Raw genomic sequence first — 27,851 nt, 5'->3', positions numbered from 1 at the left:
ATCACGGGCTAATGAATTCGAGCGTGGCGCATAAAAATGTTCACGCCACTTGCCAGTTGCCCCTTGCCAGTTGCCAGTTGCCAGTTGCACCCACGATGAGAGTATGCAGAGTATGCAGCAGTTGGCCTTAGAGGCGGGGGTGGGGCGGGGTAGCTGATGCCTTTTGCAGCAACTCGAAACTATGCATTTAATTGATTTTGAGTGCCTTGAGCAAATGGAAAATGGGTTTCGGGTGGACTGTTAGACAAACACATTAACATTCCAACAGACAGACAGACAGACCGAAAAGACAGACAGACAGACAACCCAACCCAGGGAGCTGTGTTTGTCCTGCCATTTGAGTTTTTACACAGAAACAGTGCCTCGGGAACTGCCAGTCAGAGTCTAATACAGAAAGCACTTTCAAGGCAAATGCAAATACTCTGCACACAGAATTTAGATATATAAATCGAATCGAAATGCAACGCAAAAAATGTGTTGGGCAGTGTATGCAAGTGTCTGCTTTGGGCTACGCTCAAAGTTTACTGCCAAAGAAAATTCTCTTGCACACAAAAGGAAGTTTTTATACAAATTAAATTTTTGGATTAAGAATTTAAGAGTTTTTAGTTGTGGTGGGGGTTGGGGGGGATCATTTAATGCCACATCTGGCAGAAGTTCATTTGCAATTATAAGCCCCAGAGGCTGCATCACACTTCCTCTCTGTCTCTCTCTCTCTCTCTCTCTCTCTCTCATTCTCTCTCTCTGCATGCCTTTATTTGGTTTCTATGCAAATAGCTTTGCATTTAAATTAATCATACGCACTGTGGGCGCCACAGCCCTCTGGCTGGCCTTAAAGTGTGTGCGCCACGCCAGCAAATACATAGGTAACAGTTAATGGCTTCCAGATTATATAAGTATACTTATACATGTGTGTGTGTGTGCATCTGCACACTTGTATTAGTGCAATTTGCTAGATTGCTTGCCGCCTTAAATAATGACGTTAATGATGCTGCCCCGATGCCAATGCCGATGGCCTGATCATCGCCTTTAGGGCTTCAAAAGTCAACTTTCAAGTGTCTTTATATTCATGCATACATACATATGTTGTATATATGAGTGATTGTGTGCGTGTGTGCGCAAAGTGTATTTAATGCACACAAAAATAAGGTTAAGAAAACGCTTCATTCACACACAGACACACACACACACAGAGACGTAGAAGTAGAAGTGGCGCCCTTACCTTAATTTATGTATGTGCACCCCCCGCCCACTCACAGTTTGAGCAGCATTGCAAATGTGTGTGTGTGTGTGTGTGCTTGCTGGCTTATGTTTGTATTTGTGTGCATATAAATCAGGCCCAGAAGCAGAGGAAGTACTTAACTTGGCTTAGTAAGCAAACTACTCGAAGCAGTTCCTTGTTCCCTGCTGCCTGGTGCGAGTACGGAGTGGGGGGGGGTACAGTGCCCAGTCTGTGGATAATTCACAGAAAATAGGCATAGAATTGCTGAATGCTTCAGATCACATATACATATGTACAGCCCCATGCATGCTGCATTTACGTATAGCAAAGCGTAAGCGTAAGATGCTTAAAATTCTAAAATTATAATTTTTTTATTAATTTTTTTTTTTTATTTATTTATTATTATTTATTATTATTATTGAATAATATAAAAGTACAGCAGCGACGAGCCAAGAACCGATCCTATTTTTGCGTGCCGATCAATGCCGATCAATGCCTAGAATCATCTATTTTTTTTTTGTAAATCTTTTATCAAAATATTAGCATTAAAACTGAGGGAAATAAATTCGATTTTTTGCTGCCTGATTCTGATACAAAAAACTGTAGTAAACTTAAAGAAAATCGTATATCTCTGCCCTGGACTGCCATGGGATTAGTGTGAATATATTTCAGTCACTCAACTGCTGCTCCCAGTCACATGCTTGGCTGGCTGTGTAGTCAGTGTCGTTGCTGCTGGCAGTCCAGCACTCAATCTCCATTCGCACACAATTCCCAGCACGGAAAGGAACAGCAAAAGCAGCAGCACAAGCAACATAATATTAAATGCGAAAACTGAAGAAAGGTAACGCCAATCGCGCACAGGTAACAGAAAAAAAATACAATTAAAATTGGAAAATTCATTCCACAGCCATGACTGTGCGATACATCGATAATCCCTATCCGGACTTTGACGAGGGCGAAATCGTCAGCCTACAGAGCGGCGAAGAGTTCATCAAACGGATGATCGCCGCCTATGTGGCATCCATACTGGAGACGTGTCTGCCCAGCCACGAGGAGCGCGGCAATCTCTACGTGGGCAGTGCTGGCATCGCGTACATGTTCTGGAAACTGGCCAGCAGCGCCAAGGCCAGCGATGTGTGCCCTGAGGCGCTGACAACATGCCACGGCCTTTATACACCGGGCCAAGGTGCGGGCACAGCAGCTGCAGCAGAAGTCCAGCGAACGGTTCTCTTTCGTCAATGGAAACGCCGGCATTTATGCTGTGTCGGCGGCCATCTCGAAGGCCTGCAACGACGACCAGGAGCTGATCGAGGATCTGGCCAACTTCAGGCTGGGCATACCCTCCAGCAAGGCGCGGCTGCAAACTCCAAGCGGCTGCGACGAGCTGATGGAGGGACGCGCCGGCTATCTGGCCGGCTGCTACTGGCTGAACGATGTCCTGGCCGAGAAGTACATCACCGACGCGGAGGTCATCTCCATTTGCGAGATGATAATGGCCAGCGGTCGTGCGGCCAGCCAGACGCAACGTGGCCCCCTGCCGCTGATGTACTCAACCTATGGCACCCATTATCTGGGCGCCCTGCATGGTCTGTGCGGCATTCTGCACATGCTGCTGGACAGTCCCTGGTTCCGTCCCAGGGTGCCCCCCTCACACCCTCGGCCGTTGTCGTCGCAGAGATCAAGCGATCCATCGACTACATCGTCGGGCTGCAGACGCAGGAGGGGAACTATCCGTGCTCGCTGGAGGATGTGCGATACGGCATCGACAAGCCGCTGTGTCAGTGGTGCCATGGCGCTCCAGGATTAACCTATATGCTGGCAAAGGCCTTTCTCATTTTCAACGAGGACACATACCTGACGTCACTGCGACGCGCCGCCGACTTTATTTGGTCGAAGGGCCTGCTCAACAAGGGTCCCGGCCTCTGTCACGGTGTCTGTGGCAATGGCTATGTGTTCCTGCTGCTCTACCGCCTGACCAAGGAGCCGAAGCACCTGTACCGTGCCCAGAAATTCATGCTGATGCTCAGCAATCCAAAGTTCTACAACGTCCACAAGTCGCCCGATAATCCCCAGAGCCTGTACGAGGGCTGGGCCGGTGCCGTTTGCTTTCTGATCGATCTGCTCGAGCCCGAGCAGGCTGCATTTCCATTTATGGATGTCTTTCACGCCCCACTCAAGGCTTAGGCTCACACATGGAGCCAAGCCTTGTTCTATATTTGTTTTTGGTTTGTTTTTTTGGGCTGTGGCCGATCTTGGCAGGCGCTCCTGCAGCTACCACATCAAAATTTAATTCGTTTAACAAAGGAAATATATAATAAACAAACACAAACACACACACACCACACACACACATACAACACTTACATGTGCTGCAAATTGTTTGTTAATGTCAAATATCAAAAGGAAAATACTAGCCAAAAATATAAAAATAAACAGAAACACACAAAAGGAAACATTGGAAGATTATTTACAAACCAAAATCAAATCTAGAGAAAAAGCTCAGGCAGGGGAATGCAACGGAACAGGGGTCGCACAACTCACACAGGGTGCGAAGAAACAGACACGAAGTCAAATCGTTACTTATTTCTCTGCCGCTGTGAAGCCGAGCATGCAAAACCATGCTTCTCTGCCGTGAGGCAAGCGAGGTTGAGCCGTTTGTGGCCCGAAGCATTTTTCTGCCGCTACCAAAGGGCAAACACTCCTGCCCGATGATCGAGGCGGAACTGAGACATCGAAATTATCGGCAAAGTGGACTACAAAAAAAATACTAAAATTTTCTGCCGACAAAGCAAACATTTGTGATCAGAAAATGAGACTAGAAAATTCACAAAATGAGCGGGAGTAAAATATTACACCCAGCCAAGGCCACTGCACAACTCACAGCAAAAAATCTCACAGCCCATCCATCTGCCAGGCAGCAGTCAGCAGTTCAATGCAGTGATTTAATCCTTAGCTCCTACTATACCTATACAAATCAGTAGTCAGAAGCGAAAATACCCAAGCGAAAGCATGATTTATATATGCATATATCAGTCGGGCTAAACGTCTGCGGGCTCTGGTTCCGACTGTAAGGATAATCCACAGACAATAGCGGGGCTATCCGGGCCTTCTACCCGGAAAATGTTCCACCCCTTGAAAGCGGGTTAAACGGTTTCGGGGCTGCAAAGATAATCCACAGAACAAGAGCCAGCAGCAGCGCCACCATCCGACACCATTCCTACACCCATTTCAATCCATCCAGGTTATCCTTACGATCCAGCAGCCACCCTCCCCCTGTCTTGGTCTGGTTTCTTGAGCATCCCATCCCCCACACCCACCCATATCATCTTTTTCTGCTCCTTGCTCTGGCTGCTTCCCTAAGCAAAGAGTCGCCTTAACAAGCAGCTGGGCCTGACATTTTCCATGCTGCTGCTGTTGCTGCTGGTACTCGTCCTCGTAGTAGTTGCTGTTGGATATTATTTTCCCAACAGTTTTAGTTGCTTGTCGTGTGCAGGACTATTACCGTTAGTTGTTATAGCTCTTACTGTTGCTATTGCTGGCTGCTGCTGTTGCTATTGCTGGCTGATGTTGCTGCTGTTGCTGTTGGCACTTGACACTAAACGAAAATGAAACTGAAAATTGTTGGTCGAGCCGCAGGCGTCGACAGCCCTAAAACAGAAGCAACAAACATGGGCGCGAGGGGCAGCATCTATTTGCTTACACAAATCCAAGGCCCACACCGAAGTCTGCATGTCCTTTCTGCACAGCACAAGAGGAGATTCTTTTTTGTGGCGCTCAGAAGTTAGATGAAAGCAAGCCAGCAAGGCACACTCGTGTGCATGAGATCCTCTGAATATATGTATATTTGGATCTATATAAAACAAGTCTACCAAATTTTGATTTGATCTGTTTGCTCCCCAAGGGCTGGCTGCGCTTCGTTCCACGTAAAGTTGGGCTCCGAAATCTTTTTAGATTCCATATTTAGTCTGCTGCTTTTCTTTGAGGATTAACAGTGGCTACGGCGTGCGCGTACAATTTGTTATCAGTGTTGCCACAGTGCATATGCTGCTGCTGCTGCTGCTGCTTTAGTGCTTGCTTCCTTCTGCTGAAAGGAGGTGCTCTGTGTCCTTACAGTTTCGCAGCCACTTGAGAAAGTTCTCATGCCTCCCCCCTCGCTATCTCTGTGTGTGTGTGTGTGTGTGTCTATCTATTTCGCTGCCTCTGTGTGTGTGTGTGCTCTCTCTCTCTCTTTCTCTGTGTCTCTCTGCCGCTTTGTGACTTGGAGTTTGTCTGCCTTCTGCGGGGGTTATTTATAGCTGTCGCTCGTTTGTTGTGCGTATTTTTTAATAAGTTGTTTTTGCCTGTCGCTCGGTTTATATTTTGCATAAATTATGTCAGCCTCAACACCCCACCCCCAGCCCAGCCCCCCTCCCCTCGGATGGCCAACAACTACACCAACTGCCACCCACCCCCCACCCACCTCTCGTGTGTGCTTACCACTGTCACTGCCGCCACTCCACCGACAGCCGACAACCGCCTACCGCCTACCGCCTACCCCCTACCACCTCCTCCACGGTGCTCTTCTTGGCTATTCTCCTCAACCCACTCATTTGTCAGGGGTAGCGAGGGGAGGACAACACTTTAAAGTTTTAATGGCACTGCACACTAGCCTACATGGCTGGGGGTTTGGGTTCGTGGTCTGTCTCCCTGTCTCTCTCTCTCTGTGTCTCTCTCCCTTTCTGTGACTCTCTCTCTCTGTATCTCTCTCTCCCTCTCTCTGTGTGTTTTATTAATGAGCTGTGCGCCAAATTAAGTTTAATATGTGTGTGCCATAAGTTTGCATGTTTAAATGTTGTCCATAGCCGCCGCCGCTTCTCATCCATTCTCTCCCTCTCCCGCTCCCGCTCCCTCTCCTACTCCCTCTCCCACTCTCGCTTTGACATTTATCATTTATAATTGTTTCTACTGTGGCCAAAGGATTCGCCGCTCTCCCTGCCGCTTCCGCTCTGCCCTGACTCCCTGACTGCCTGATGCAAAAGTGCTTTTGGTTTTGGTTTCGCTTTTGGTTTCATTTCTCCTCCTCCTATATTTTTTTTGCTGCTGCTTTTGTATTGCGGCGGGAGGGCTGGGGCCAGTGGGCGTGAAACGATGGCTGCTGTAACTGTAACGGTTACTTTGTGCATGAATATTTTGACATGCATTAAATCAGTCAAGCATAAGCCACTTTGAGCCACTACCCGCCACTACGCCACTACGCCATTCCGCCACGCTCCTGCCTCCTCCTTTGAATTCTTCTGGCGACCCTCTCGCACGCCCACTCTCTGCCAAGCTTCTCCTCTCTCTCTCTCTCTCTCTCTCCCTCTCTCTCCTTTCCGCTGCTTTCATTTTGGGTGTCGCCAGAGGGGGGGCGCCACTGCAATATGCTTCTACTTACATTTTGAACCCAAGCTAAGGCGTTAACATTAATCGTAGCAATAAAATACACAAAAAAATAGAGTAATAATAAAAAAATAAAAACAAAATAGAGACATTAAAAATGTGTGCATATACATGGAGGGACAGAGTGAGAGAGAGAGAGAGAGAAAAAGAGATTGAGATAGAAATATAATAGAGATTTCTGGAATGCCGCTTGCTCCTGCAGTTCGGAAATCCCCAAAGCAAAAGGCAAAAGGCTATGTGGCATGTGAATATGTGCATGCATATGGGAGGACTATTATCTGATCTAATATATGTATATATCTAAATATAAATAACCAATGATGTTGACTTTCAAATAGATTATAATCTATGTTAAATCTATTTGAAAGTCAACATCATTGGTTAGAGTTTGTATTTTGAATGGCTAAAACGAGTGGCGCTGATAGTTTTTCATTTGTTTTCGCTAATTGCAAAATAGTTTTCATTTCACTGATGTATGCATTGATGTCTCCTTTTCTTCTCTTCTCTCACTTGCACTGCAAACATTTTGGGCAGCTTTCTTTTGGGTATTTTTCTTTCCTTTGGGCAGCTTTTCAGTTTGTAGCGAGCAGTTCTTCCCCTTGTTGTCTGCCACTGCCACTGCTGCAACTTGCTCTACTTGTTGTCCCTGCTTTCATTTGATCTGTTCCACGTGTTGTCCTTCCTTTGATTTCCCACTCCTGTTCTGCTTGTTATCCAGCTCTGATTTCCCTTGCCCTAGATTCCCCAAGATCTACTGCCTGTCTTTGCCTGTCTCCCGCTCCCTATCTCCCTCTCTCGCCCCGGATATACCTCAGCTCTTCGAGCCACACAATTAATGGCCCCCCCGACAGACGCAGACTTGGCGCTGGGCGCAACAACAGTTTACTGAAAATTTATGTGCCCAGAAATTTGCACATGTTAATTGCTACAAGAAGGCAGCCCTGACGTTGCCCATGGCTTAGGGGTGGTGTGGGGGCAACGGCTAACGGCTACTCAACGCCATTACTAACGGGCCAATGTCCAACGACGTCACGACGACGTCCGGTGACGCCGAAAATGCTGCGCGAACAAAATTTATGGATAATTTATCGAATTTATTTATTTTCTTTTTCGCTTTTCAGTTGCCGCAAATATGTATGTATACCTCGTGAGCCCAGCCGAGCATTGGGGCATATTGAATGTCGCTTGTATGCTGCATAAAGTGGCTGGCTATATATTGGAGTATATTCTAAATCTTATGGCTGATCCTGAGCCTTATCCTGAGCTCAGCCAAATCAGGAAATAGCCTGTGGCATACCTTGGATTAAAGCTAAACCTGCATTTATATTTATATTTATACTGAATCTTAACTGCAATGAAGCATAAATATTGCAGCCAGAAATGTTCCCTTCCGCATTGCCATTCGGTATTTTGCCGTATTTATATCGATTATTTATCGATTAATGGGTATCTTATAGTCGGAAATGTTTTCGATTTTGTACTCTTTTGCTTGTGTTTACTTTCAGATTTTCTTTTTAAATTTAGCTTGTAACAATTTTTCATAATTTTGCCGTTGGCATAAATCAGGCAGCGATAAAGAGTGGGAAGAGTGAGAGAGGGGGAGACATTTTTCTAGACATTTGTTTTAGGCAACAGTTTTGCAGTCACCGCACACACATTTACCCCCACATTTTGCTCTGCTCCCCTCTGCTCCTACTATTCGTCACTATTTTTTTTCTTTTTTTTTATATTTTTCTACTAACAAAAGCAAACAAGGATTACAAAAAATGATAAAGGCGAATAGAGAGTGGAGAGTGTGAGGGGGTGTGATGGGTGGGTGGGTGTGTGCTGCGAGGTGCCTGGCCTGGTAGGTGGAAGAAGCGTAAGCGAGCATGAGCGACGATGTCTGCCACAATTACGACAGCAGCAACAGCAGCAAGCAGCAAGAACAGCAAAACCCCCTCTTCGGTCGTCGTGCTCGTTGTCGGTTATTACCGTTACTCTTTGGCGTCTTTAATTAAGGCCTGGCCAAAAGGAGGTGGCCATGATGTGACAAGGGGGCGCAGCAGCAGCAGAAGCAGCAGCAGCAGAGAAATTGTAATTTGTTTGTAATTAATATTCTGAGGTTTATGCATTCAGCGAAATTCAATATCATGTGCATTCAGTTTGGGGAGGGGTCTGCGAGGAATGCTCTAAGGGTGGCGGGCGGTGAGTGGAGTGCAAATACAGATACGGTCACACTGAATTCACGCATAGAAAACGGTGACTTGGCATTCGGTTTGAATTCGGTGCAGTGGTGGGGAAACAAGACTTCCCGGAAGTAGGATGCAGTCAGTTAATATCGGAGGCGACCCTAGCGACATATACTGCGGGAGGGGGGTGACAGCGACTAACCCGATTACATTCCCTCATATTCAATTAACAAAAGACTCGAGCTCAAAGCAATATTTAATACTCGACGCCCCATCCAGGTACAGGAACAGGCAGCATGATGCAGCAAGATATTCATTAATAATTCACTGATAATTCACTCCTTATGCGTTCATTTATTAATTGGTATGTAGAGTCTCACTAATTAACTAATCAAATTAGCTTCACCGATGCTGTAAGTGTGCAAGAAAAGGTAAGAAAAGGCCCCCGGCCAATCCCTCCATTAATATGCAAAATGTGCATTAAGTGGAATGTGGAAGTGGCACACGAACATAACCCAAAAGGCAGATTACCCAATTATTGTGCATGGTCACACTCCACACGAAGAACGGTCACACAAAATGCAAATTATCGAAAATCAACGCATGATCGCTCCTCAGATGATAATAAATTGAATTTAAATAAAAGTTTCAAATATTTGCAATCGTTTACCCTGTAAATCGGAATTACAATTATTGTTCGGGTCTGGGACTCACCTTGCGCTTATTGTACGCGTGGGGATGGTGGGGGGGGTACGCTGCCAACTGTTGGTTAACTGTTTCTAGGCCTCTGCTTTGGCAGGATAACAATGCAATGGAATCTCTTTATCTTTCTCTTTCTGTTTCAATTTCGTTTCGTTTCGTTTGGTTTGTTTTGATTTTGATTTTGATTTTGGTTTATGATTTATGTTTCAAGTGCACACCAATTTGATGGAATGCGAATATTTAATGATATTTACACTAATGTTGTTGGTTGTTCTGCTGCTGCTGTTGCTGCTGCTGACGGCCACGCCGCTTGCACGTGGCAGCTCTGGCTACCGCCGATGACCGCATGGCTATTTGTCTCTAACGATACGCACACACACCACACACACACGGCTCTTTGGGCAGATCTCCAGGGGCAGATCTCCACTCGCACTTCTCTCTCAAGCACTCGAAAAAAAAATACAAGACAAAGCAGGGACTGTCACAGGTTTTTTGATATTTTTGGGATTTTTGGCACACGGCGAATGAATTGAAATGTCGCGATTTGGGTGGACCTCCTCTGTGTGCTGTCGGCTGTTCGATTTGCTCGATGTTTTTGGGGGCTCTTTCGTCCGCGCAGCATCCGTTGGGGCTTGGAATTGGTAAACAACTGAGTGGGTCCTTAGTGTTGGGGCTGTTGGGGCTGGTTCTTCGCGCAGCATCCGTTGGGCTTTTTCGAATTTGTGCGCTCGAATTTGTGAATCCAGTGGCATGCCATGTTGCTGTTAACTTAACAGGTAAGTGTTCAGTGCGCTGCAAACTAGCACATGGTTTGAACCCTACTTTGAATGCACCCTGCAGCTGTTATTACCTATGTGGTTACAGCCCCATGTTGAGTTATTACAGCAACATGTTATGTTAACAACAGCAGTTGCCAGTGTACCCACACCCTCTGCATTAACTAAATAACATATCGACTTATCGGAACCAGTTCTTTAGGTACAAAACGACGCATTTATCGCACGAAAAATACCGAAATTGTTCGATAACAATAATGAATCTAAACAACATCTTTCTAGCAGCAAAGTCTTTTCAGCATGTGGCTGCAACAAACTTTACAGATTTCAAATTCAACATTTACGTTTGATGCGTTGGCCGTTTTTTGTTTGAACATTTTTATGTAAACAATGCAATAAAAAGGACTTCTAAAAACTTGCCAATTTAGAAAAAAATAAATATATACAAATGGAAAAAATTAATTTGTTAGGGCCAAAATTCCCAGCTAGCTAACTTAGAATATACAAATTCGAGGAATATCAACGTTGAATGTTTTGAAAAAAACAATCGATACTATCGTGATAGTATCGGTCTCAAATAATTATTAAAAAACCATTGAAAGCTTTTAGGATCTTGTCCATTGTAAAAATTAGATGTCACCTGTCGATTTGTTTACAAATTTGTCTTCGTATTTTATAGCAGCCAATCCAAACATATGAAAAGCGCAACGACTGTAGCTCGATACTATAATGATAGTCGCAAAACCATCGATAGTAGAGGCTAGCAGCAAAATATCGATAGTATCGATAGTGCCCTCGATGGTTTTGCAGCCCTATCAAACAACTCGACAAACTACGTGGCTGCGAACGGGCTGGCAGAATATAGCAATTACCTGGGCAAAAAAATATACAAACTCGAGGTAACAATATGCAACCGATGCTCGCCAAGCTGCTGCTGACTTTGTGCGGCCTTTGCCTGCTGGCCACCGCCGGCCAGGGCTTCATAGTCAGCGTAGATGCCCACAACGAGGAGTGCTTTTTCGAGAATGTCGAAGGCGGCACCAAATTCGGTGAGTGGCACTATTCCGCATAAGCTTTGGCCCCCGTCCACTATTAATCTGGCTAATCTCTGTTCCAGGCGTCACTTTTGAGGTAATTGATGGCGGCTTCCTGGACGTGGACATTAAGATCAGCGGCCCCGAGAACCATGTGATGCACGAGAGCGAAAAGGAGTCGTCCGGGAAGTACACGTTTGTGGCACCCGCCAAGGGCACATATACGGTCTGCTTCAATAACGAGCGCAGCAGCATGACCCCCAAGCTGGTCATGTTCTCCATCGATGTGGGTGAGGCGCCGCAGCGTGCACCGGGCGCACCTGGCGAGGAGGAGGTCGGTCACACCAAGCTCGAGGACATGATCCGTGAGCTCTCGGGCACGTTGACCAGCGTCAAGCACGAGCAGGAGTACATGCACGTAAGTCCGCCGGTAGATCTTCGCTGGTCAATGAACTTTTTTATTGATAGTTGTTTTTGCAGGTTCGCGATAAGATCCATCGATCGGTGAACGAGAGCACCAACTCGCGTGTGGTTTTGTGGTCGACTTTCGAGGCACTCGTCCTTATTCTGATGACCGTGGGCCAGGTCTACTATCTTAAGCGCTTCTTTGAGGTCAAGCGCGTTGTGTAATGAAAACAAAACAAAGTGGAATGGCGCGGAGCGGAGGCATGCCACCCGGGGGGGATGGGTGTGGTGGGAAACTAGCTGTCTCAGTCTAATTTAAATGAATGATTAACATCTTTTTGTAATAAACCTTAAACAACAAAACACCAAAAAGATTAGAAATTTCGTTTGAAATTCATGATCTGGCCCCGCACTGCCGCCAACAGTCTTTTTCTCGCCAGCCAGCTTAGGCCCGATGTTGAGGATGCAGTCTGAGTTTTCCCATTGTCTTCCTGCTAGACATATAAACGCTCGAATTATATTTATTATCGCCAACAAAATTGCATTTGAATTCGTGATCTGCCTGCTGTACGCTTTCCAGCACTGCCGCAAACAGCTGCTGCCGGCTGTAGCGTCGTCCTTGTCTAACGATTTTCTCAAATTGCCCAAACTGTCCAGCCATCGATGAGACCATTGGCGCGAAACAACCTGCTCAAATCTGTTTTACACGCTCCGTCGATGAGTCGCGTCATGGGATGCAATGTCAGCAGCGATACATGGCCGCAGGAGCAGCCGCACATGCCCAGCAGCGCTACTGGCATGGGACTGCTGTACCAGTGCCGCCAGCTGGAGAAGCCTCGGGTGCCGGTGAATCTGGAGAAATTTGTCGCCCTGTCCGATAGCTTTCCCGTTAAGGTAAGCCGAGTCTTTCCAGCAGCTCCAACTCCGGGCCGGGCTTAGCTCTCAATCTCAATCTGCAGTTTGGGGTCGACACCTGCCGTGTCAGGGAGCAGCCGGTGGGCCGCTTCGCGAACATCCTGGAGCAGGTGGCCTCCGCCTATCCCGTTATACACGAGCGCACCCTGCTGCTATACATCAGCTTTCTGGAGCACAAGCTGAAGTTCGGCAACAGCCGGGAGAGGGCCGTATACCAGGGCATGTCCCTGGTTGAATTTGTCCAGCGTTTGCTGAGCAAACGATGCGTGTGTTTCTTCGGCGGCGGGGACTACTACCGCCTGCTGAACGGCAGCGTTGGGTACGAGGGCTTCGAGTCGGTGGGCACTGCGCTGGAGGTGCCACCGCTGCTGCTGGCCGATGTGCTCAGCTACGACGAGATCAAGCTGGCGGCCCTCCTCTATGTGTCCACGCACTCGGAGTTCATCAACAACGGACGACGCTCGAATGCCGGCGAGGTGACGCAGAACAAGGCAAGCATCGAGAGGGAGGGCGTCATCATGGGCCTGATCGGCGCCCGCTTCGAGCGACCCAATGTGATGGAGTACCAGGACATAATCATCTCGCCCACACAGAACATCGAGGCCAATGGCTATGGCTTCCACACCAGCGAGACAGCCACCCGCGCCTCCGACTACCGGCGGCTGTGGTGCGAATTTTACGATGAGCCCAGGGACTTTAAGTACACGGAGGCCGCTGTCGATGGCGATCGCTTCTTACGTGCGGGCCCCGGCGGCCTCATCTTCGATAATTTGTTCATGAAGAAGCGCTTCGCCATCAGCTTTGACACCCTGCTGCTGGAGGCCGAAGCCCGTGGCGTGGCGGCGGGCAAGCCCGCCTACATCCACGTCGTGGGCATCGGTCTGGGCGTGTGGAAGATCATCGAGAAGCAGGAGGAGCTCTTTCTGGAGGCCTTTGAGGAGCGGCTGCTGGCCCTGGGCGAGCGTCTCAGCCACATCGGCGTGGTGCACTTCTCCTGGTTCCATCTGAAGCGAGTGCGCAGCCTGCACGACGGCGCCACCATGCCGCTGACGGGCATCCGCATACGCATCTCCAGCCGCAATCCGGCCGACAAGCTGGACGAGGATATGCTGCCGGTGGTGACCTATGCCTGGAATGGCAATGCCCTGCCCGGCAATGACTTTTGGGATGTAAGTGACTTCTCCCGCTCACAATTGAAGCCCTCCCCACTCTCATTGACTGATTTTGCAGGGTGCTTTGCTCAGCACTAGCGATCCGGCGGCTGCCTGTTCCACACTCATCGCGGAGCTGCAGAATCCCCACATCAATGTGGACTACATGAGCGGCCAAAATCTGCACATTGCCTCGATTGAGCACGGCCTGCTGCACATTGGGGAGTACGCCCTGCGCGTGACCGGCACTACGGATGTATAGAGCGCGGATATACATATACTCCCCCCAAATATTACATCTCACGTCCACACTCTGCCAATTTTTTTTTTGCATTTTTGTATTTTTATATTAAATTTAATAAAATTTAGAAATCACTTCAAAAATTGGAACCATTGTAGCCACAGATCCTAAGCCCAAAGATCTCTTTTATGGCAAAGTTAAAGCAGGACGGGTATTGATGCCCATTGTTGCCATGAAAATTTTAATTATTGTTGGCCGATTTTGATCCAATTTAAAAAAAATAATGAAACATAAAGACACAAATTGTTGGGTTCCGTTTATCCTATACTTAACCAGATATATGTATCTAGATTCAAACGTTTCGTTGATTCAGGCATCCACATAACAATTATTAAGATAAGAAAATATCAAAATTGATACTTTTATTATCGTTTATTTATACAGAAGGGACCTCCCCAGAACTCAAGCCATACGCATGAAAAATGATCCTTAGTCATCATATCGTGGACATGCAAAATAGGGGACATGGGTATAGGGGGGACATCTGTAACATGATCTTTCATGGGAATAATTTATGTGAAGCTTTTGGGGACAGGCAGTTTATCTAAAAAAAAGTCTAAAACAGAAATCTGTATGTTTATTTTTTCGTTAAACTAAACAAACGTCAGAGTCCAGAATTCCCTAGTGCTGGTCCCATAAATATGCTTGTCTAGGCAATACAAATGCAAGGGCTAAAGAACGTAGTGGTTGGGTCCCCCGTTGCGGGTTCTACTTATTCTTAAATAAGTTCTTTGTACCCAGGATCTGTTCTGCTGCTTCTGAAGTCCATGCAACGTCCTTAACTGTTGTCTGTAAAGGAAAGATCAAAGCTTAAAGATAAACTTATAAACATTAAGTGGGTGCCCCCCACTCTCATGGATATCAATTGTCTGGGCGCCAAGCAATACGAATAATCTGTGGGGAAAATGTAAACATTAAATGCGAATGCGAATGATCTACAATAAACAGGGAACCTCTTCGCTGAGAATCAAGCTGAAACATGATATTTCGACTGAATAAAGGAAGATTTTTGGTCGGGCAGGAAGGGGACACATTCATTCATTTAATCTAGAAAAAAAAAAACTATGACATACGAATAATATTATTTGAGGGTCTTTCCATCGAAAGTTGCCAACGCTGAAATTTTGTTTGTTTTTTTTTTGTTTGCTTATCGTGCATTAAGCTGAGACAAAATATTACCATTTCTTATGTACCGAGGGGGGGGCACTTGAATTAACCCACATACAAGTACAAACATACATACATTATATATATATGTAGTCATCAAAGGGCCCGCATTTGTGCGAGTATTTTGTGAATGAAGAATGAAACAAAATTATTCGTTTTTTGTGTGTTTCGCGTTTAACCATTATTGATTCCGTTTATTGAAATTGAATAGAATTATTGGCTGTCAAACGACAGAAATATATATTATGATATTATTGTATGGTATTTTTTTGTATATAGATAGCAACAAGTAACACAAAAATTCCCCATTCCCAGTCCGTCATCCCAGTCCGTTATTCCGTCCGTTGTTCTGTTTATCGTCATTTGCTCTATGCCTATGATAACTCGCATATTTTTTGGGAGTTCGTGCGCATACAATGAATGCAATTCCGAATTACTGCTCCCCGATAATTCTCTTACGATTTTGTAACATTTTTGTCATCTTTGTGTTGTGTGTGTGTGTGTGTTTGGCATTCTGTCATATTTCATTTAAATATTAAAAATTATCATTTAAGAATGTGTGTGTGTGTGTGTGTATATGTGTTTCTATATTAATATATAATATATATATTTATGCTAGTCAACTTATTAAATATAAATCGCTTGTCTTTATGTGTATACATCGGAAACATCATATATTGAAAACAATGATATAACATTCACAACAATTTATGTTTTTTGTTTTGTTTTAACTATATTATAATTATATATATATTAATGGGTTTGCTCCATACTATCAACAATACACTCACGGTACTCCCCCCAACAACAACAACATAATAATCATTTAGAGGAGAGCAGCTATAAAAAGTACCCCGCTATCCCCATATAGCTCGCTCTCTCTCTCGCTCTCCTTTTCCTTTTCTTTCATTTCTTTGAGTTTTGTAGCACAAAAATTATATGTACAAATGCGGGGGGTTGGAGGGTATATATATATAATATATATATCTTATATATCGTTAACGTTATTTGTATGTATATCTTTTAGTATTTTTTTTCATTTCTTTAGGTAATTAGTGCGAGAAACAGTACGTTACGGTATTAAAATCGAATAAACGAGCACACAACAATTTTGCATACTATATTAAATATGCCTCACAAATATGTATGTATGTATGATAAGGTATGCTTTAGTCAAAAGGTATAAGTAGGTAGGTATCGTTAACATTATATGTAGAATATATGTTAGTACATATATTTTTTTAGGGGGAGGGACAGGTATATAATAATGTTTCTTGTAAATGTGGAAAAAATGGCATAAATTGTGATGCTTAAGTAACGGTTTCATTAATATTATAGTTACTATATGGAAGGGGGATGCCGAGGTTAGTTTAGGTTTATGGCAAACAGCACTAAAAGTTGACATGGCAAACAATTGTAAAATGAGGATCCGTGTGCTTCAAACAAAACAATCAATAAAAAAAACTAATTATACATTAATTTATAATATATGTAGTTTTTTTTCCTATATATATATATATATTTAATTATTTAACAGCGATAACAAGAAAAATCACTTGTCTTTCCAATTTGTTTTTATTGTACGTGGTACGTGTGGTACGTCATTCTTTGGAGGATGTTTGAGGCTGGGGCGGTGTATGGTGGTTCGGCGGGGGACGACCCAGCGCCAGCGCTAGCGCCAAAACCCCTCCTATACCGTATATATTCTATTCATCGTAATCGGCTATCATGAGACCGCGCTTGCCAAAGGCCCCCATGCCCATGCCCATGCTCATGCCCATGCCATGGTGTGGCCCATCTATGCCATCGAACAGGTCACTGGTAGCCGAGCTATTCAACGAATTCAGTGTCACATTAAACGATCCACCGCCGTTGCTGTGGAAGCGCTCCTGCAGCTCCTGCTGTCGCTTCAAGCTGTTCAGCTCATCCCGCAGCGTCTTATTGGTCACACGCAGCTTGTCCGCCTCACGCAGGCCCTCGCGTAAGCTGTATATACAAATATATATGTATCTCTCTCACTCTCACAATCACACTCTCTATTGCTCTGTACTCACTTGTCTATCTCGCCCTGCATGCTCTTGATGTACTCACAGGCCTTGATCAATATCTGCGACTTGGAGTCGTTGGGCGGCGTCCGTCCATTGGCGCTCTGGTTGACTCTCAGGCCGGGACTGGTGCTGGCCTCGCTGGTGCTCGAACTGAGGCTTATGCTCACCGGCTCCATTTGCCCATTGCTTGGTGGCGGTGGCCGGTAGCGGCTGCCCTCGATGGGCAGCATCTCCTTCAGCTTGAAGATCCAGCAATTGATTTTGTCGCGACGTCTACGCTCCACCTCATTGTGCGTGGCACGACGCTTGTCGTCCCGCTTCTTGTACGCATCCAATTTGGAGGTGGCAGTGCCAGACATCGTTGTACCAACCGCACTGGCCGTGCTACCAGCACCCCCTGCTCCACCTCCTCCTCCTCCTCCACCCACATGCTCCTCGATTAGTTTTAGAGCACGCATTGTGTTTGTAGTTGTGGCGGCTGTTGTGGGTGCGGCGGCGGCGGCGGCGGCCACTTTGGCTATCGTTGCCGCCACAGCTGGTTTTGGTGTGCCTGATGCTCTCTCTGGCGTTGCAGTCGCATTTGTGGAGGGCTTCCCGTCACTGGCGCCATTACTCACGTAGAGGATGTTCGTGGACGATGTGCAGAGCTTATTTACAGTGAGACCACAGCGGTCGCTCATCGAATCCGGCTCCAGTTTGATGGTTGCCTTTGGTGGAATGGTCTGGGCTTGAATGTGGGTCGTCTGGGTCTGTGTATGGGTATGGGTATGTCCATTGAGCTGCATGGGCGAACTGATGGTGGTGTCCTTCACCAGATATATCTCACAGCCAGTGGGCAGCTGTAGGTTGCTTGGCAGCAGCGAGTTCAAATCCATATCGGGCTCCTGCTTGATGGCATAATACTCCTGCGACTCATCCGAGTTCTCGTCACCGCAGATGGTCAATAGGATCTGGGCACCGCCACTGCCATTGCCGGTGCTGGTCAGGAACAGGCTCTGGCCGTTGCCAAACGAACTGGCCAACAAAGCATCGGATAAGTCACTTGCAGTCGTTGCTGTTGTTGTTGTTGTTGTTGTGGTCGTTGGAGCGGCAGTTGCTTTTGGTGCACCTGCTCCTCCTCCTGTTGTGGCATCAATGTCCAGCCCCAGGTCCAGGCGTTGACGTTTCTTGGCGTTCATAGCGTCAACGGACGTTCGACTGTTGTCATCTGGCAGGCAACGAAATCTGCTTTTGTTACTCGGTTTTCGTATACTTTCTCCAGCGCCCAGCTCACGTAACTCTAATCGGGTTGGGAATCGGATCGAATGGGATCGGTCCAATTGGAGTTTGTGGCTCCCCAGGCCCGAGTCGCGCTGGCACTTGGCCTGGCACTCTTCTGCGCTGCGAATGCAGCAATGCTTGTTGCTGTATGCCCGCCTTGATTTTGGATATTAACTGCCGCGGTGATGTTTGGCCACCAGGTTCTTCGCGATTAGAGGGCTCAACGGCGACTTTTGACGCATTTGCGTTGCCATTTAACAACACGAATTGTTAACAACAACGATTGTTTGGGCTTCATTACGTTAATTGATATATCAACATATCGATAAATAGTGTTTGTGATGATATATTTCCATGTGATAGTCTTTTGCACTGAGCGATAATATTAGTATGAATACCACTATCGCAAAAAAGCTGCTAAAAATATCAGTATTTTTCTGCGATAAAAATGTCCCCATTTTGAAAATAAGAATTAAAGACCACAATCCGAATTTTTTAATTTTTTAAGCTATTCTTGTTTCTGTGATTCTGTGGTTGCAGGTTGGTTTTTCACAAACGTTTTAAGTGAGCTTTTCTAAGCTTCGATAACTTACTTTTTCACTGAAACGATATATCATCCAACAGAAACCATCGATCATCTTCTGTCTAAAATATTTTTGATGGTTTTGCAGCCCTAAGTATATTGTCAACAATAGCCAAAGTCAAGATGAGACCTGCTTTAACGGTGGTAAATGCAACGAGCAAACAAACTGCATCCGTTATATTTTTCCATGGCTCCGGCGACACTGGTCCGAATGTATTGGAATGGGTGCGCTTTCTACTGGGACGGAATTTGGAATACGGCCACATAAAAGTCATTTATCCAACAGCACCAGTGCAAAAGTACACGCCGTTGAACGGCCAAGAGTCCAATGTGTGGTTCGATCGACGCTCGGTAAACATTGCGGCACAGGAAAGCAAAAAGAGCATGTCACAATGTTACGAAAGCGTTAATCAGCTTATCGAAGACGAGGTCTCGAACGGCATACCGGCCAGCCGCATCATTGTGGGCGGCTTCTCAATGGGCGGCGCGTTGGCCTTGCACACGGGCTACCATTTGAATGCTGGACTAGCGGGTGTCTTCGCGCACTCTGCCTTTCTCAACCGTAACTCCATCGTCTATGAATCGCTGCAGTCGAGCTCCGAGCAGAAGGAGCAGCTTCCAGAGCTCCGAATGTTTCATGGAGAGCGCGACACCTTGGTACCGATCGAGTGGGGCGTTGAGACTTTTAAAGCTCTTCAAAGTTTAGGTGTCAACGGTACATTCCAGCCATTGAAGAATACACTGCATGAACTGAAAAAATCGTCGCTTGTTGATCTACAGGAATGGATTCTAGAAAAGCTACCTCCGCTTGAAAACAATGTACAAAATAAACTGTGAGCGGTAAGTCTGGACATTTAAGAATAACATTATATAAACATACTTAAAAAGCTGAGTTTTTGTCTGATCTATATTATTGCAGTATATGGCATAACACCAGCACAACTATCAGCGGCGCAGAGACAAGGCTTGCTATCACTTGCTTGATCTTCTACGTGATGATCTTCTCCGCCGTAATGAAAACTCAGTTCTTCCTGGGCAAGAATGTTGCGTGCTGCGAAAATACCTTTAAAAATGTACATAAAATTCTCCGGTAATATGAAAACAAAACAAAAACGTTAATAAAACTCACATATTTTTGGTATGGGACAGTCTATTCGCACCGCCGCTATCTGACAATTGGGCTCACAGCTGTGGTTAATGTAGCGTCCAATATTTCCACGTTGAGAAGGATCTACGATGGTGACTTGTCGCTTCTCCTCACGGCAGTCATCGGTCTCAGTGTATTCGTTAAGTACTAAGACATAATTCATTAATCCCAGTTTCTCATTGATAGCTAGACGTCGTTTGGCTTCAGAAATAGTTAGAATTTCACCAGCATATTCGCAGATGAAGGCACCACAAGGAATGTTTACTTTCGTGCGCACCCCCTTGGATTTGTACGTAGTCGAATTAAATACTTCCAAATTGGCTCGTGGACCATGCTGCACAAGTCGATTAGTGCAAAAGTCTGGACGACAGTCACAGAAAGCATTGCACTCCATAATAGGGATGCTGCCTTTTTCCTTAGTTTGCCTTTGAACTAATTCTTTTCCATCAGGACAGTACCTATAAGCACCTCCGTGTGAGCATCTTTCGTTGCTTGAGCAACTGCCTTCGCATTGACATTGCTGTAAAATCACAGAGTTGTACTCGTTCTTTAACTGAATGAAATCTAAGCTGTCCTCGCTGGGCATCAGAACAGATTCTAAAATATATTCTAGATTATCTGGGTGTTCATAGTCGTCATTCACTGCTATTCGAGATTGTGCCATTGAAATAATGCGATCCTATATTTTCCTAAAACATTTGTTTTCTAGTCGAATTTGTTTGAAAAATTGTTTAGAAAGAACAGCTGGAGACTAGGGCTGCATAACCATAGATGGAACAAGTGGCAATATCGATGACGCGCCACAGACTAGGCCTGCGCGCCAACTTCCATTGCAAATTCGAAGCACAAATATTTTTAAAATCAATTCAATTTAGATATTCTGGCATGCTCTGGTTTCCACCGCATATTCAGGCTTTTCTCGTGCAAATCGGCGCTATTTTCTGTTGTTTCACGGCGTCAGACTGCGAATTTCGTTTCAACATATCAATTCAAACTATCGGTATTTTTGTGCGATAAGTGGAACGAATTCAGCAGTTGCAAGGTGTGTCACCTAGAGAGGGAACAAAATCAAACGAATTCAAAATTTATTTGGAAAATAACGCAACAACTATTTTAAACAGACAATCTCAATGAAAATTTGAATTAAATTATCGAATAAAATTATTTGTTTATTAACAATCGCAATTGAAAAGCTTTTAAAACAGACGCAAACTGAAAAGTGCTTGCTGGGCCAACACTTATGTTCGTCACTGTTTCTATATATCGATATACACCAATATATATATATATATATTTAATAATTATCCAGACAACTGGTGGAGATCTACCACAAAGCAGCCCACACCCAGATTTGTTACCTGAAACCCGGCATATCCTCGATGGCCAACGGTAATAATAAGGGGACTGAAGCTGCTTCTGGACACGGACACGGTGCCAGTGCTGGTGCCGGTCCCAGGCCTGGAGCCGGCTCGGGCATTGGCGGCTCCTCCAAGCTGTCCCTTTGCCTGATACACTTCGTCCTGGCCATTAGCTCGGGACTGGGACTAAAGCACAGCATTGGCCGCTATGCCCAGGCCGCCTTTGGCATTTTCTTCGGCCACAGCCTGCTGTGTCTGCTGCGGCACACACATCCCAATCCGGGAACAGTGCAACGCCAAATCTGCGACAAATCGCGCCGCTACGCCTCGGTGCTCTTCATCACCCTCATCATTGGCGAGCTGCAGCAACTGAACAGGCAGCTGCAGTTGGGCACGATTGCCGGCGCCGACTGGCAGTGGATCTCCCTGATGCTGTGGTCCACCACCCTGACGCTGGCCATCAGCAATCAGTGCCTGGGCGGCCGTAGCGCCTTGGGAGCGAAGATCGTTCAGCTGGATGCCGCCAATCAGGGCCTGTGTGTCGTCTGGAACATCTACTGTCTGTGGCACATTGCGATTGTCGATGAGTTCTGGTGGTCGCTCGGTCTGGCCCTGCTCGTGCTCATGAATCACTTTGTTCTGTGGCGCCTGCCGCTGCAGTTCAACATCACCCAAATGGAGGTCGGCACGGTGGGCATGTGCTTCTCCGTCATCTTTGCCATCAATGCCATTCAGGAGCAATTGGATGCCAGCTGAGGGCCGGTGCTCTTGCCCTTGTATACCACCCCCCCTGATGGTGGTGGTGCCGGAGGCTCATTTAAGGTTTCCGATTGATTAGGATTTGTATGCGTTTTATAGTCAAAATAAATCATAAAATGATTGAAAAAAATCTTCTTTCTTTTAGCATTCCATATACCTGTGGCAAGATATCTTTCATGGACTTTTTGGAACATTTTCATGGAGATCTGTAAAGGCATTTTGGATTGAGCTGCTTGGCATAGGATTGGTGTGTGTGTGTGCTTTGAGGTTTATGTTTACGCTTCCCATTCCATAGATCTAGATTCTAGAGAAACGAAGAGGCTCTTGGTGGCATGTTTTCCGCAGATTCCAGGCAGTTAAACTAAACTTAAAACGTCAAGAATGAATATAGATTACATATATTAATATTAATTAAGGCAAAAGCCATGTCTTGGTATATGTAAGTGACCAGAATCTGGCAGGGCAGCTCATCGTTAGCCCCTGCATTCGTTCCCGATGATTGCCAAGGGCAGCTTTGAGCTCCCCCATTCGTGCTAGCACATCCTGTTTGTGGGCAAGGCGATGTAGTACGATGAATGCTTTAAACAGCTTTGACAGCCTTTCAAAAAGAATGCAACTCGATGCTCATAATCTTGTAGTCATAAGGACACCCCACTGGGCTTGGGATTATACCATTAGGTCCTTCATTTAGTCCTATATCTGTAGAGACGATAACAACACATTCTACCATTACAAAAGGTAGAAAACCAGCGCCTTTTTCTGTACAGAATTCAAAATATGGCACAGAAGTTGTTAAATGATTTACATAGAATAATATTTCAAGCCCTTATTGCCAGCTCCTTCCACAGCTTGTAGACCCCGCAAAAAGACGGCACTGAAAACAGTTCCTTCCTCTGGCTGGGACTATCCTCTTAATATTGGTTTTAGTACACTTTTTTCTTTATTGGTAATTGTAAATCTATTTAAATTTATATCTATATATGTGGTTTGTGGGGCCTTGGAGCTACTCTGTCTGGATCACTCTAATTCTCCTTGTCTGTGTGCCTATATCTATGTATATGTATATATATATATATCTGTATCTTTATCGGAATAAATATTAAGAAAAAGGAAACAGGTTGGGTTGGGGTCGAACACAATTAACGCAACAGAGAGAGGGGTGGGTTGGGGCGGGGGGGGACACGAACTGGAGGACATCTTACAACGTAACTAAATCCAAGAGATTAAGGAAAAAAATATTACATGGAGAAAAAAATCGAATAAATCATAATTCATATTTTCTAATAGAAAAAAAAAAAAAGCGTGAATAATCCGAAATGAATATATGATACGTGTCTGGGTTGTCTCTGCCTAGGCATGGGTGTTGTCATCCTCCACAAAGTCCTTGGCCTGCTCGCGGGTCACACAATCGATGTGGCTGACCTTATTGCGGAATCGAACGCCATAGAATTTGTGCGCATTCTCGAGCAACTCCGGGCGGAACGTGGTCGTAATGAACTGTGCCGTGTCGCTCAGCTCATGGATCATGTCCGCCACCGCCTTTCGATGCATGGCATCCAAGGCCTAAAAATAAATCACACAAATCCGAAATTAATTATTCGTGGTGCTATAGAAAAAAAATCTCTCTCACCTGATCAATCTCATCGAACAGATAGAACGGAGCTGGATCGCATTTTTGTATGGAAAATATAAGGGCCAGGGCGACCAGAGATTTTTGGCCACCTGACAATTGATTCATTTCGCGCATCTCCGCCTCAACGCCGGTGAAGGAGACACGTATACCGATGCCCGTGAAGGCATCCGAATTGGCCACCTCCTTTTCCATTTCCTCGCCCTCGTTGTCCTTTGTCTTCAGTATCAGATAGCCGGCGCCCATGGGCACCAGCTTCTTAAAGACCTTCGTGAAGTTCTGTGCCACCTGGCGGAAGGTAAACTGTATGGCCTCGACCTTTTGCATCTCCAGCGACTGGATGAGCATGTGGATCTTTTGATCGCCAACGTCCAGCTCCTCCTTGCGGCGATACAGCTTCTCCTTCTGCTCGGAGAAGCTGAGGAACTGATCGAGCGCCTTCTTGTTCACATGATTGTACTTCTTCAGATGCTGATTGGCCTTCTCCAGCTCCTTGAAGATGTTTTTCAGCGAAATGCGACTGTAGTCGGCGTCCACCAATGGAAGGGCGCCCAGGCTGGCTATCTTCTCGGTGCACTCGTCGATCTTCTGATTGAGCATGTTCTCCTTGGTGGTCCACTTCTCCAGCTGCTTGGAGTCCTTGTTGATGTTCTCCTCGGCCTCCTTCTCCTTGCGCACATGCGTCTCCAGCTCCAGCTGGAGTTCCTTCTGCATCTGCACGGCCTCGTTCACCCGCTTCTCGATCTCCTCCAGATCGGCATTCACCTTCTTGATGCGCTTCTCCGCCGACACCAGCTCCGTGGTGCAGTTGTTCAGCTTGCGCTTGCGATCCTCCACAGAGATTTCCTGCAGCGCCTGAATCAGTTCGTCCCGTCGCCGGAACAGATTGTTGATCAGCAGATTGTCCAGCTTATTCTTGCGCACCTCGAACTGCATGCGCTGGGTGAAGGCCTCCTTGTTCTCTTGATTGAGACGACGAATGTCATCGTTTAGCTGATCGATCTCACGCTGATCCTGCGAGGAGAGCGTCGACTGCAGCTCCTGCTTGAGCTCCGCCTCGAGACTGATCTTGGTGCTGTCCATTGACTCCAGCGAGGCCTTGCACTGTGCCAGGGAGCGCTCCTTGGGCGCCCGATACTGCTCGATGCGCACCAGCTCCTCCTTCATCAGCCGTATCTCGCCCTGGACCTTCTCGAACACATCCTTCGACTTGCCCTGCTTCGTCTCCGTCTTCTGCATCTCGGACACAATCGAATTGATATTGTTCTCCGTGGACTTGAGCTCGTTCCGCAGCTTGCTCAGCTTCTTCTCGAACTCGGCTATCTGCTGCGAGTATTCGGTGCGCTTCTTCTGCATCTCCAGACGGGAGCGTGAGGTGTTAAAGTAGCCGCCGGTGAGCGAGCCCTTCGACGACACCTGATCCCCATCGAGGGTCACACAGTCCAGGCCCGTGCTCTTGGCCAGCTCGGTGGCCCGCTCCAGGTTGCGGCAGATCAATGTCTTGCCAAAGATATACCGCAGCGCCTTGTCGTGCTGTTCGTCGTACTTGAGCTTCGATATCATTGGTATGGAATCGGGATCGTCCGGATAGTCGTGGATCTTCACCTGCAGCCGATTCAGGGGCATGAACGTCACCTCGCCGGGCAGCTTCAGTTTGTTCATCTCCTTGAGGATCTGTGTGCCCTCGTATTCGGACTCCACAATGTGATGGAACAGCCGATTGGCGGCGGTCACCTCCACGGCCGTGTAGATGGTCTTGTCGCAGCTAAAATTCTCAATCACGGGCCCGTAATAGGCGCGCGCTATCTCTGCCGACTGACCGCCGCGCTCCACAAAGCTGTCGAGCACCTTGCGCACCGAATCGCAGCCATTGAGGATCGGTTTGCCGGCCATGCTGCGCAGCGCCTGATCGGCGCGGGAGAGCTCCTCCTTTTGGGTCTGCAGCTGTTGGGTCATTTGTGTTTCCTTGCGCCACAGCTCGTTGCGCATCGACTGATGCTGGTCCTTGGTCTTCTTCAGCTCGTAGTACTTTTTGTTGTGCTCATCGATCTGGAGGCGGAGCTGCTCCAGCTCCGACGAATGCTCCTCGATCTTCTGCCCCAGATCCTTCTCGGAGGTGGCATCCTTGCGCAGATCCTCGACCAGCTTTGAATGGTGATTGATCTTGTCCTTGGTCTGCTTGCTAATCGACTTCAGCTCGTTGTGGATCCACTTGTCGCGATCCTCGCGCGACGAGAACTGCGACCCGCGGCCCTGCTTCGCGTAAAGCTCCTTGCGCTTCTGCTCCTTCAGCTGCAGCTCGCGGGAACAGTCGTCCTCCTTGCGTTTCATGGCCTCATACTTGGGCTTCACGTCGTCCAGCTCCTTTTCGCGCTCGGCTATCGTCACCTTGAGGTTCTTCAGCTCCTGATCGGCCCGCTCCTTGGACTTGTTGTCGCCCTGCACTTCGTCGTTCAGGTCCACGATGGTCAGATCCAATTTGGTTTTCTCGCGCAGCAGCTGCTGCTGTTCGGTCATCAGGACGGAGCGCTCCTCCTTGGTGCTCTGCACCTTCTTTTTGGCCTCCTTCAGGTTCTTTTGCACATCCTTGATCTTCTCCTGCGCCTTCTGGATCTCAATGTTGTAGGTTTTCTTCTTGTCGGAGGAGGATTTTCGCTGCGTGAGCAGCTCGCTCAGCGCCTTCCTGGTGTCCTTTAGCTCCGTTTCGTAGCGTATGTACTCGAGGGTGCGGCGTGTCTTGTCCCACTTCTGGTACTCCTTCAGCTCTTCCTTCTCCTCTTCGAGCGTCTGCAGCCGGTCCTCGATGGTCTTCAGATACTCGGAGATTTTCTCCACCTTGCTGTCGGTCTCCCGCAGCAGATTCAGCGACTCCTCCTTGCGCTCGTCGTACACACGCGTGCCGGCCACCTCGCGCAACAGCTTCAAACGATAGGAGTCGGCTGCCGTGGCCATTTGATTGATCTTGCCCTGCTTCACAATGTAGTACGGATTGGAGCTGGAGAAGCCGGCCGATTCCAGCAGATTGACCACCTCATTGCGCGGCACCACCTTCTTGTTGAGGAAATACTGATCCTTCTTGGCCCCAATCACGCGTCGCAGGAAGATCTCCTCCTTGTCAATCTACACACACGCGCACACACACACAAACACATGGGGGGAAAATCTCACGTTAATTGCATGAATATTGACAATGAATTATCAAATGGGATTTACCGGCACTCGGTTGTCCGTGTTGTCAAAGATGATCTCCACATAGGCGGAGATTACGCGCGCCCCAGTGCCCTCGTGGAGCAGCGACTGGCGCTGCTCGGGCCGCAAATGTGTGAATTCATCGCTCAAAACAAACTGAATGGCTGGGAAATGGGAAAAACACAATCACAATCACAAATCAGTAATCATCATATGATAAGGTCTGTCCTTATGCCTCACCATAGAAGAAGTTACTCTTGCCGGAGCCATTGCGTCCGACCACAACGTTGTGACGCTTGTCGAATGGTTCCACCACCGTCTGGTCCTTGTAACTTTTAAAGCCTTGTATAATAATCTGCAATTGTATCGGAATTCGTTGTAGCCAGTGTGTGGGCGGGTGCGGCACTGTTTACCCACCTGCTTGATGTGCATTTTATTATTGTAGACAACGATTTTTGCACAAAATCGCGCTCTTTTTGTTTACAACAAATACATATAAATAATGCCTAGCGCTTGTAAATACTATCGATATACCATCGATAGTTGTGACGCCCGTGCCGTGCTGGTGGTGGTTGGGTGCCAGCTGGGTGTTGAGTATCGATAGCGCTGCTGAGGGAT

The 27,851-nt window shown here is 46.7% G+C and overlaps 7 protein-coding genes and 1 pseudogene across 7 annotated transcripts; 5 read left to right on the top strand and 3 right to left on the bottom strand.

Moving 5' to 3' along the window:
• Positions 1 to 2,128: 2,128 nt before the first annotated feature.
• On the top strand, positions 2,129 to 3,661 carry LOC111079551 (annotated as a pseudogene).
• A 7,435-nt stretch (positions 3,662 to 11,096) lies between these two features.
• Positions 11,097 to 11,982, top strand: LOC111070695 (transmembrane emp24 domain-containing protein 2). Its single transcript, XM_022361421.2, has 3 exons — positions 11,097 to 11,335; positions 11,404 to 11,738; positions 11,801 to 11,982. Exons 1-3 carry the CDS (start codon positions 11,194 to 11,196, stop codon positions 11,948 to 11,950), a joined length of 627 nt encoding a protein of 208 aa, XP_022217113.1. The 5' UTR covers positions 11,097 to 11,193; the 3' UTR covers positions 11,951 to 11,982.
• A 368-nt stretch (positions 11,983 to 12,350) lies between these two features.
• Positions 12,351 to 14,084, top strand: LOC111070687. The gene is made up of 3 exons (XM_022361411.2): positions 12,351 to 12,619; positions 12,685 to 13,809; positions 13,871 to 14,084. Exons 1-3 carry the CDS (start codon positions 12,389 to 12,391, stop codon positions 14,051 to 14,053), a joined length of 1,539 nt encoding a protein of 512 aa, XP_022217103.2. The 5' UTR covers positions 12,351 to 12,388; the 3' UTR covers positions 14,054 to 14,084.
• A 2,405-nt stretch (positions 14,085 to 16,489) lies between these two features.
• Positions 16,490 to 18,880, bottom strand: LOC111070677 (mucin-19). Its single transcript, XM_022361393.2, has 2 exons — positions 17,314 to 18,880; positions 16,490 to 17,245 (listed from the first exon to the last, which is right to left on the bottom strand). Exons 1-2 carry the CDS (start codon positions 18,483 to 18,485, stop codon positions 16,966 to 16,968), a joined length of 1,452 nt encoding a protein of 483 aa, XP_022217085.2. The 5' UTR covers positions 18,486 to 18,880; the 3' UTR covers positions 16,490 to 16,965.
• Positions 18,881 to 19,239: 359 nt separating this feature from the next.
• On the top strand, positions 19,240 to 20,298 carry LOC111070684 (lysophospholipase-like protein 1). Its single transcript, XM_022361406.2, has 2 exons — positions 19,240 to 19,990; positions 20,070 to 20,298. Exon 1 carries the CDS (start codon positions 19,274 to 19,276, stop codon positions 19,985 to 19,987), a length of 714 nt encoding a protein of 237 aa, XP_022217098.1. The 5' UTR covers positions 19,240 to 19,273; the 3' UTR covers positions 19,988 to 19,990; positions 20,070 to 20,298.
• Positions 20,025 to 21,107, bottom strand: LOC111070683 (probable histone-lysine N-methyltransferase set-23). The gene is made up of 2 exons (XM_022361403.2): positions 20,280 to 21,107; positions 20,025 to 20,213 (listed from the first exon to the last, which is right to left on the bottom strand). Exons 1-2 carry the CDS (start codon positions 20,959 to 20,961, stop codon positions 20,056 to 20,058), a joined length of 840 nt encoding a protein of 279 aa, XP_022217095.2. The 5' UTR covers positions 20,962 to 21,107; the 3' UTR covers positions 20,025 to 20,055.
• Positions 21,108 to 21,590: 483 nt separating this feature from the next.
• LOC111070700 lies at positions 21,591 to 23,476 on the top strand. The gene is made up of 2 exons (XM_022361428.2): positions 21,591 to 22,498; positions 22,560 to 23,476. Exon 1 carries the CDS (start codon positions 21,677 to 21,679, stop codon positions 22,409 to 22,411), a length of 735 nt encoding a protein of 244 aa, XP_022217120.1. The 5' UTR covers positions 21,591 to 21,676; the 3' UTR covers positions 22,412 to 22,498; positions 22,560 to 23,476.
• Positions 23,359 to 27,757, bottom strand: LOC111070699 (structural maintenance of chromosomes protein 3). The gene is made up of 5 exons (XM_022361427.2): positions 27,651 to 27,757; positions 27,474 to 27,588; positions 27,258 to 27,397; positions 24,045 to 27,164; positions 23,359 to 23,977 (listed from the first exon to the last, which is right to left on the bottom strand). The coding sequence occupies exons 1-5, from the start codon at positions 27,663 to 27,665 to the stop codon at positions 23,765 to 23,767; spliced, it is 3,603 nt and encodes a 1,200-aa protein (XP_022217119.1). The 5' UTR covers positions 27,666 to 27,757; the 3' UTR covers positions 23,359 to 23,764.
• Positions 27,758 to 27,851: the final 94 nt, after the last annotated feature.

Source organism: Drosophila obscura, unplaced genomic scaffold (genome assembly GCF_018151105.1).
Source record: "Drosophila obscura isolate BZ-5 IFL unplaced genomic scaffold, ASM1815110v1 contig_165, whole genome shotgun sequence".
Taxonomy (NCBI): Eukaryota; Metazoa; Arthropoda; class Insecta; order Diptera; family Drosophilidae; genus Drosophila; species Drosophila obscura.
This window is presented reverse-complemented; position numbering and strand designations above follow the sequence as displayed.

Bases quoted from the DNA above. Each gene is read 5' to 3' on its own strand.
- LOC111070695 (XM_022361421.2), top strand. From the start codon at position 11,194: ATGCAACCGATGCTCGCCAAGCTGCTGCTGACTTTGTGCGGCCTTTGC. The intron at 11,336-11,403 runs GTGAGTGGCACT...TCTCTGTTCCAG, and splicing joins CGAAGGCGGCACCAAATTCG to GCGTCACTTTTGAGGTAATT. The intron at 11,739-11,800 runs GTAAGTCCGCCG...TTGTTTTTGCAG, and splicing joins ACGAGCAGGAGTACATGCAC to GTTCGCGATAAGATCCATCG.
- LOC111070687 (XM_022361411.2), top strand. From the start codon at position 12,389: ATGAGACCATTGGCGCGAAACAACCTGCTCAAATCTGTTTTACACGCT. The intron at 12,620-12,684 runs GTAAGCCGAGTC...CTCAATCTGCAG, and splicing joins CCGATAGCTTTCCCGTTAAG to TTTGGGGTCGACACCTGCCG. The intron at 13,810-13,870 runs GTAAGTGACTTC...CTGATTTTGCAG, and splicing joins CCGGCAATGACTTTTGGGAT to GGTGCTTTGCTCAGCACTAG.
- LOC111070677 (XM_022361393.2), bottom strand. From the start codon at position 18,485: ATGAACGCCAAGAAACGTCAACGCCTGGACCTGGGGCTGGACATTGAT. The intron at 17,246-17,313 runs GTGAGTACAGAG...TTGTATATACAG, and splicing joins ATGCAGGGCGAGATAGACAA to CTTACGCGAGGGCCTGCGTG.
- LOC111070684 (XM_022361406.2), top strand. From the start codon at position 19,274: ATGAGACCTGCTTTAACGGTGGTAAATGCAACGAGCAAACAAACTGCA.
- LOC111070683 (XM_022361403.2), bottom strand. From the start codon at position 20,961: ATGGCACAATCTCGAATAGCAGTGAATGACGACTATGAACACCCAGAT. The intron at 20,214-20,279 runs GTGAGTTTTATT...ACATTTTTAAAG, and splicing joins CTGTCCCATACCAAAAATAT to GTATTTTCGCAGCACGCAAC.
- LOC111070700 (XM_022361428.2), top strand. From the start codon at position 21,677: ATGGCCAACGGTAATAATAAGGGGACTGAAGCTGCTTCTGGACACGGA.
- LOC111070699 (XM_022361427.2), bottom strand. The intron at 27,165-27,257 runs GTAAATCCCATT...GCGTGTGTGTAG, and splicing joins ACACGGACAACCGAGTGCCG to ATTGACAAGGAGGAGATCTT. The intron at 23,978-24,044 runs GTGAGAGAGATT...ATTTATTTTTAG, and splicing joins TGTTCGATGAGATTGATCAG to GCCTTGGATGCCATGCATCG.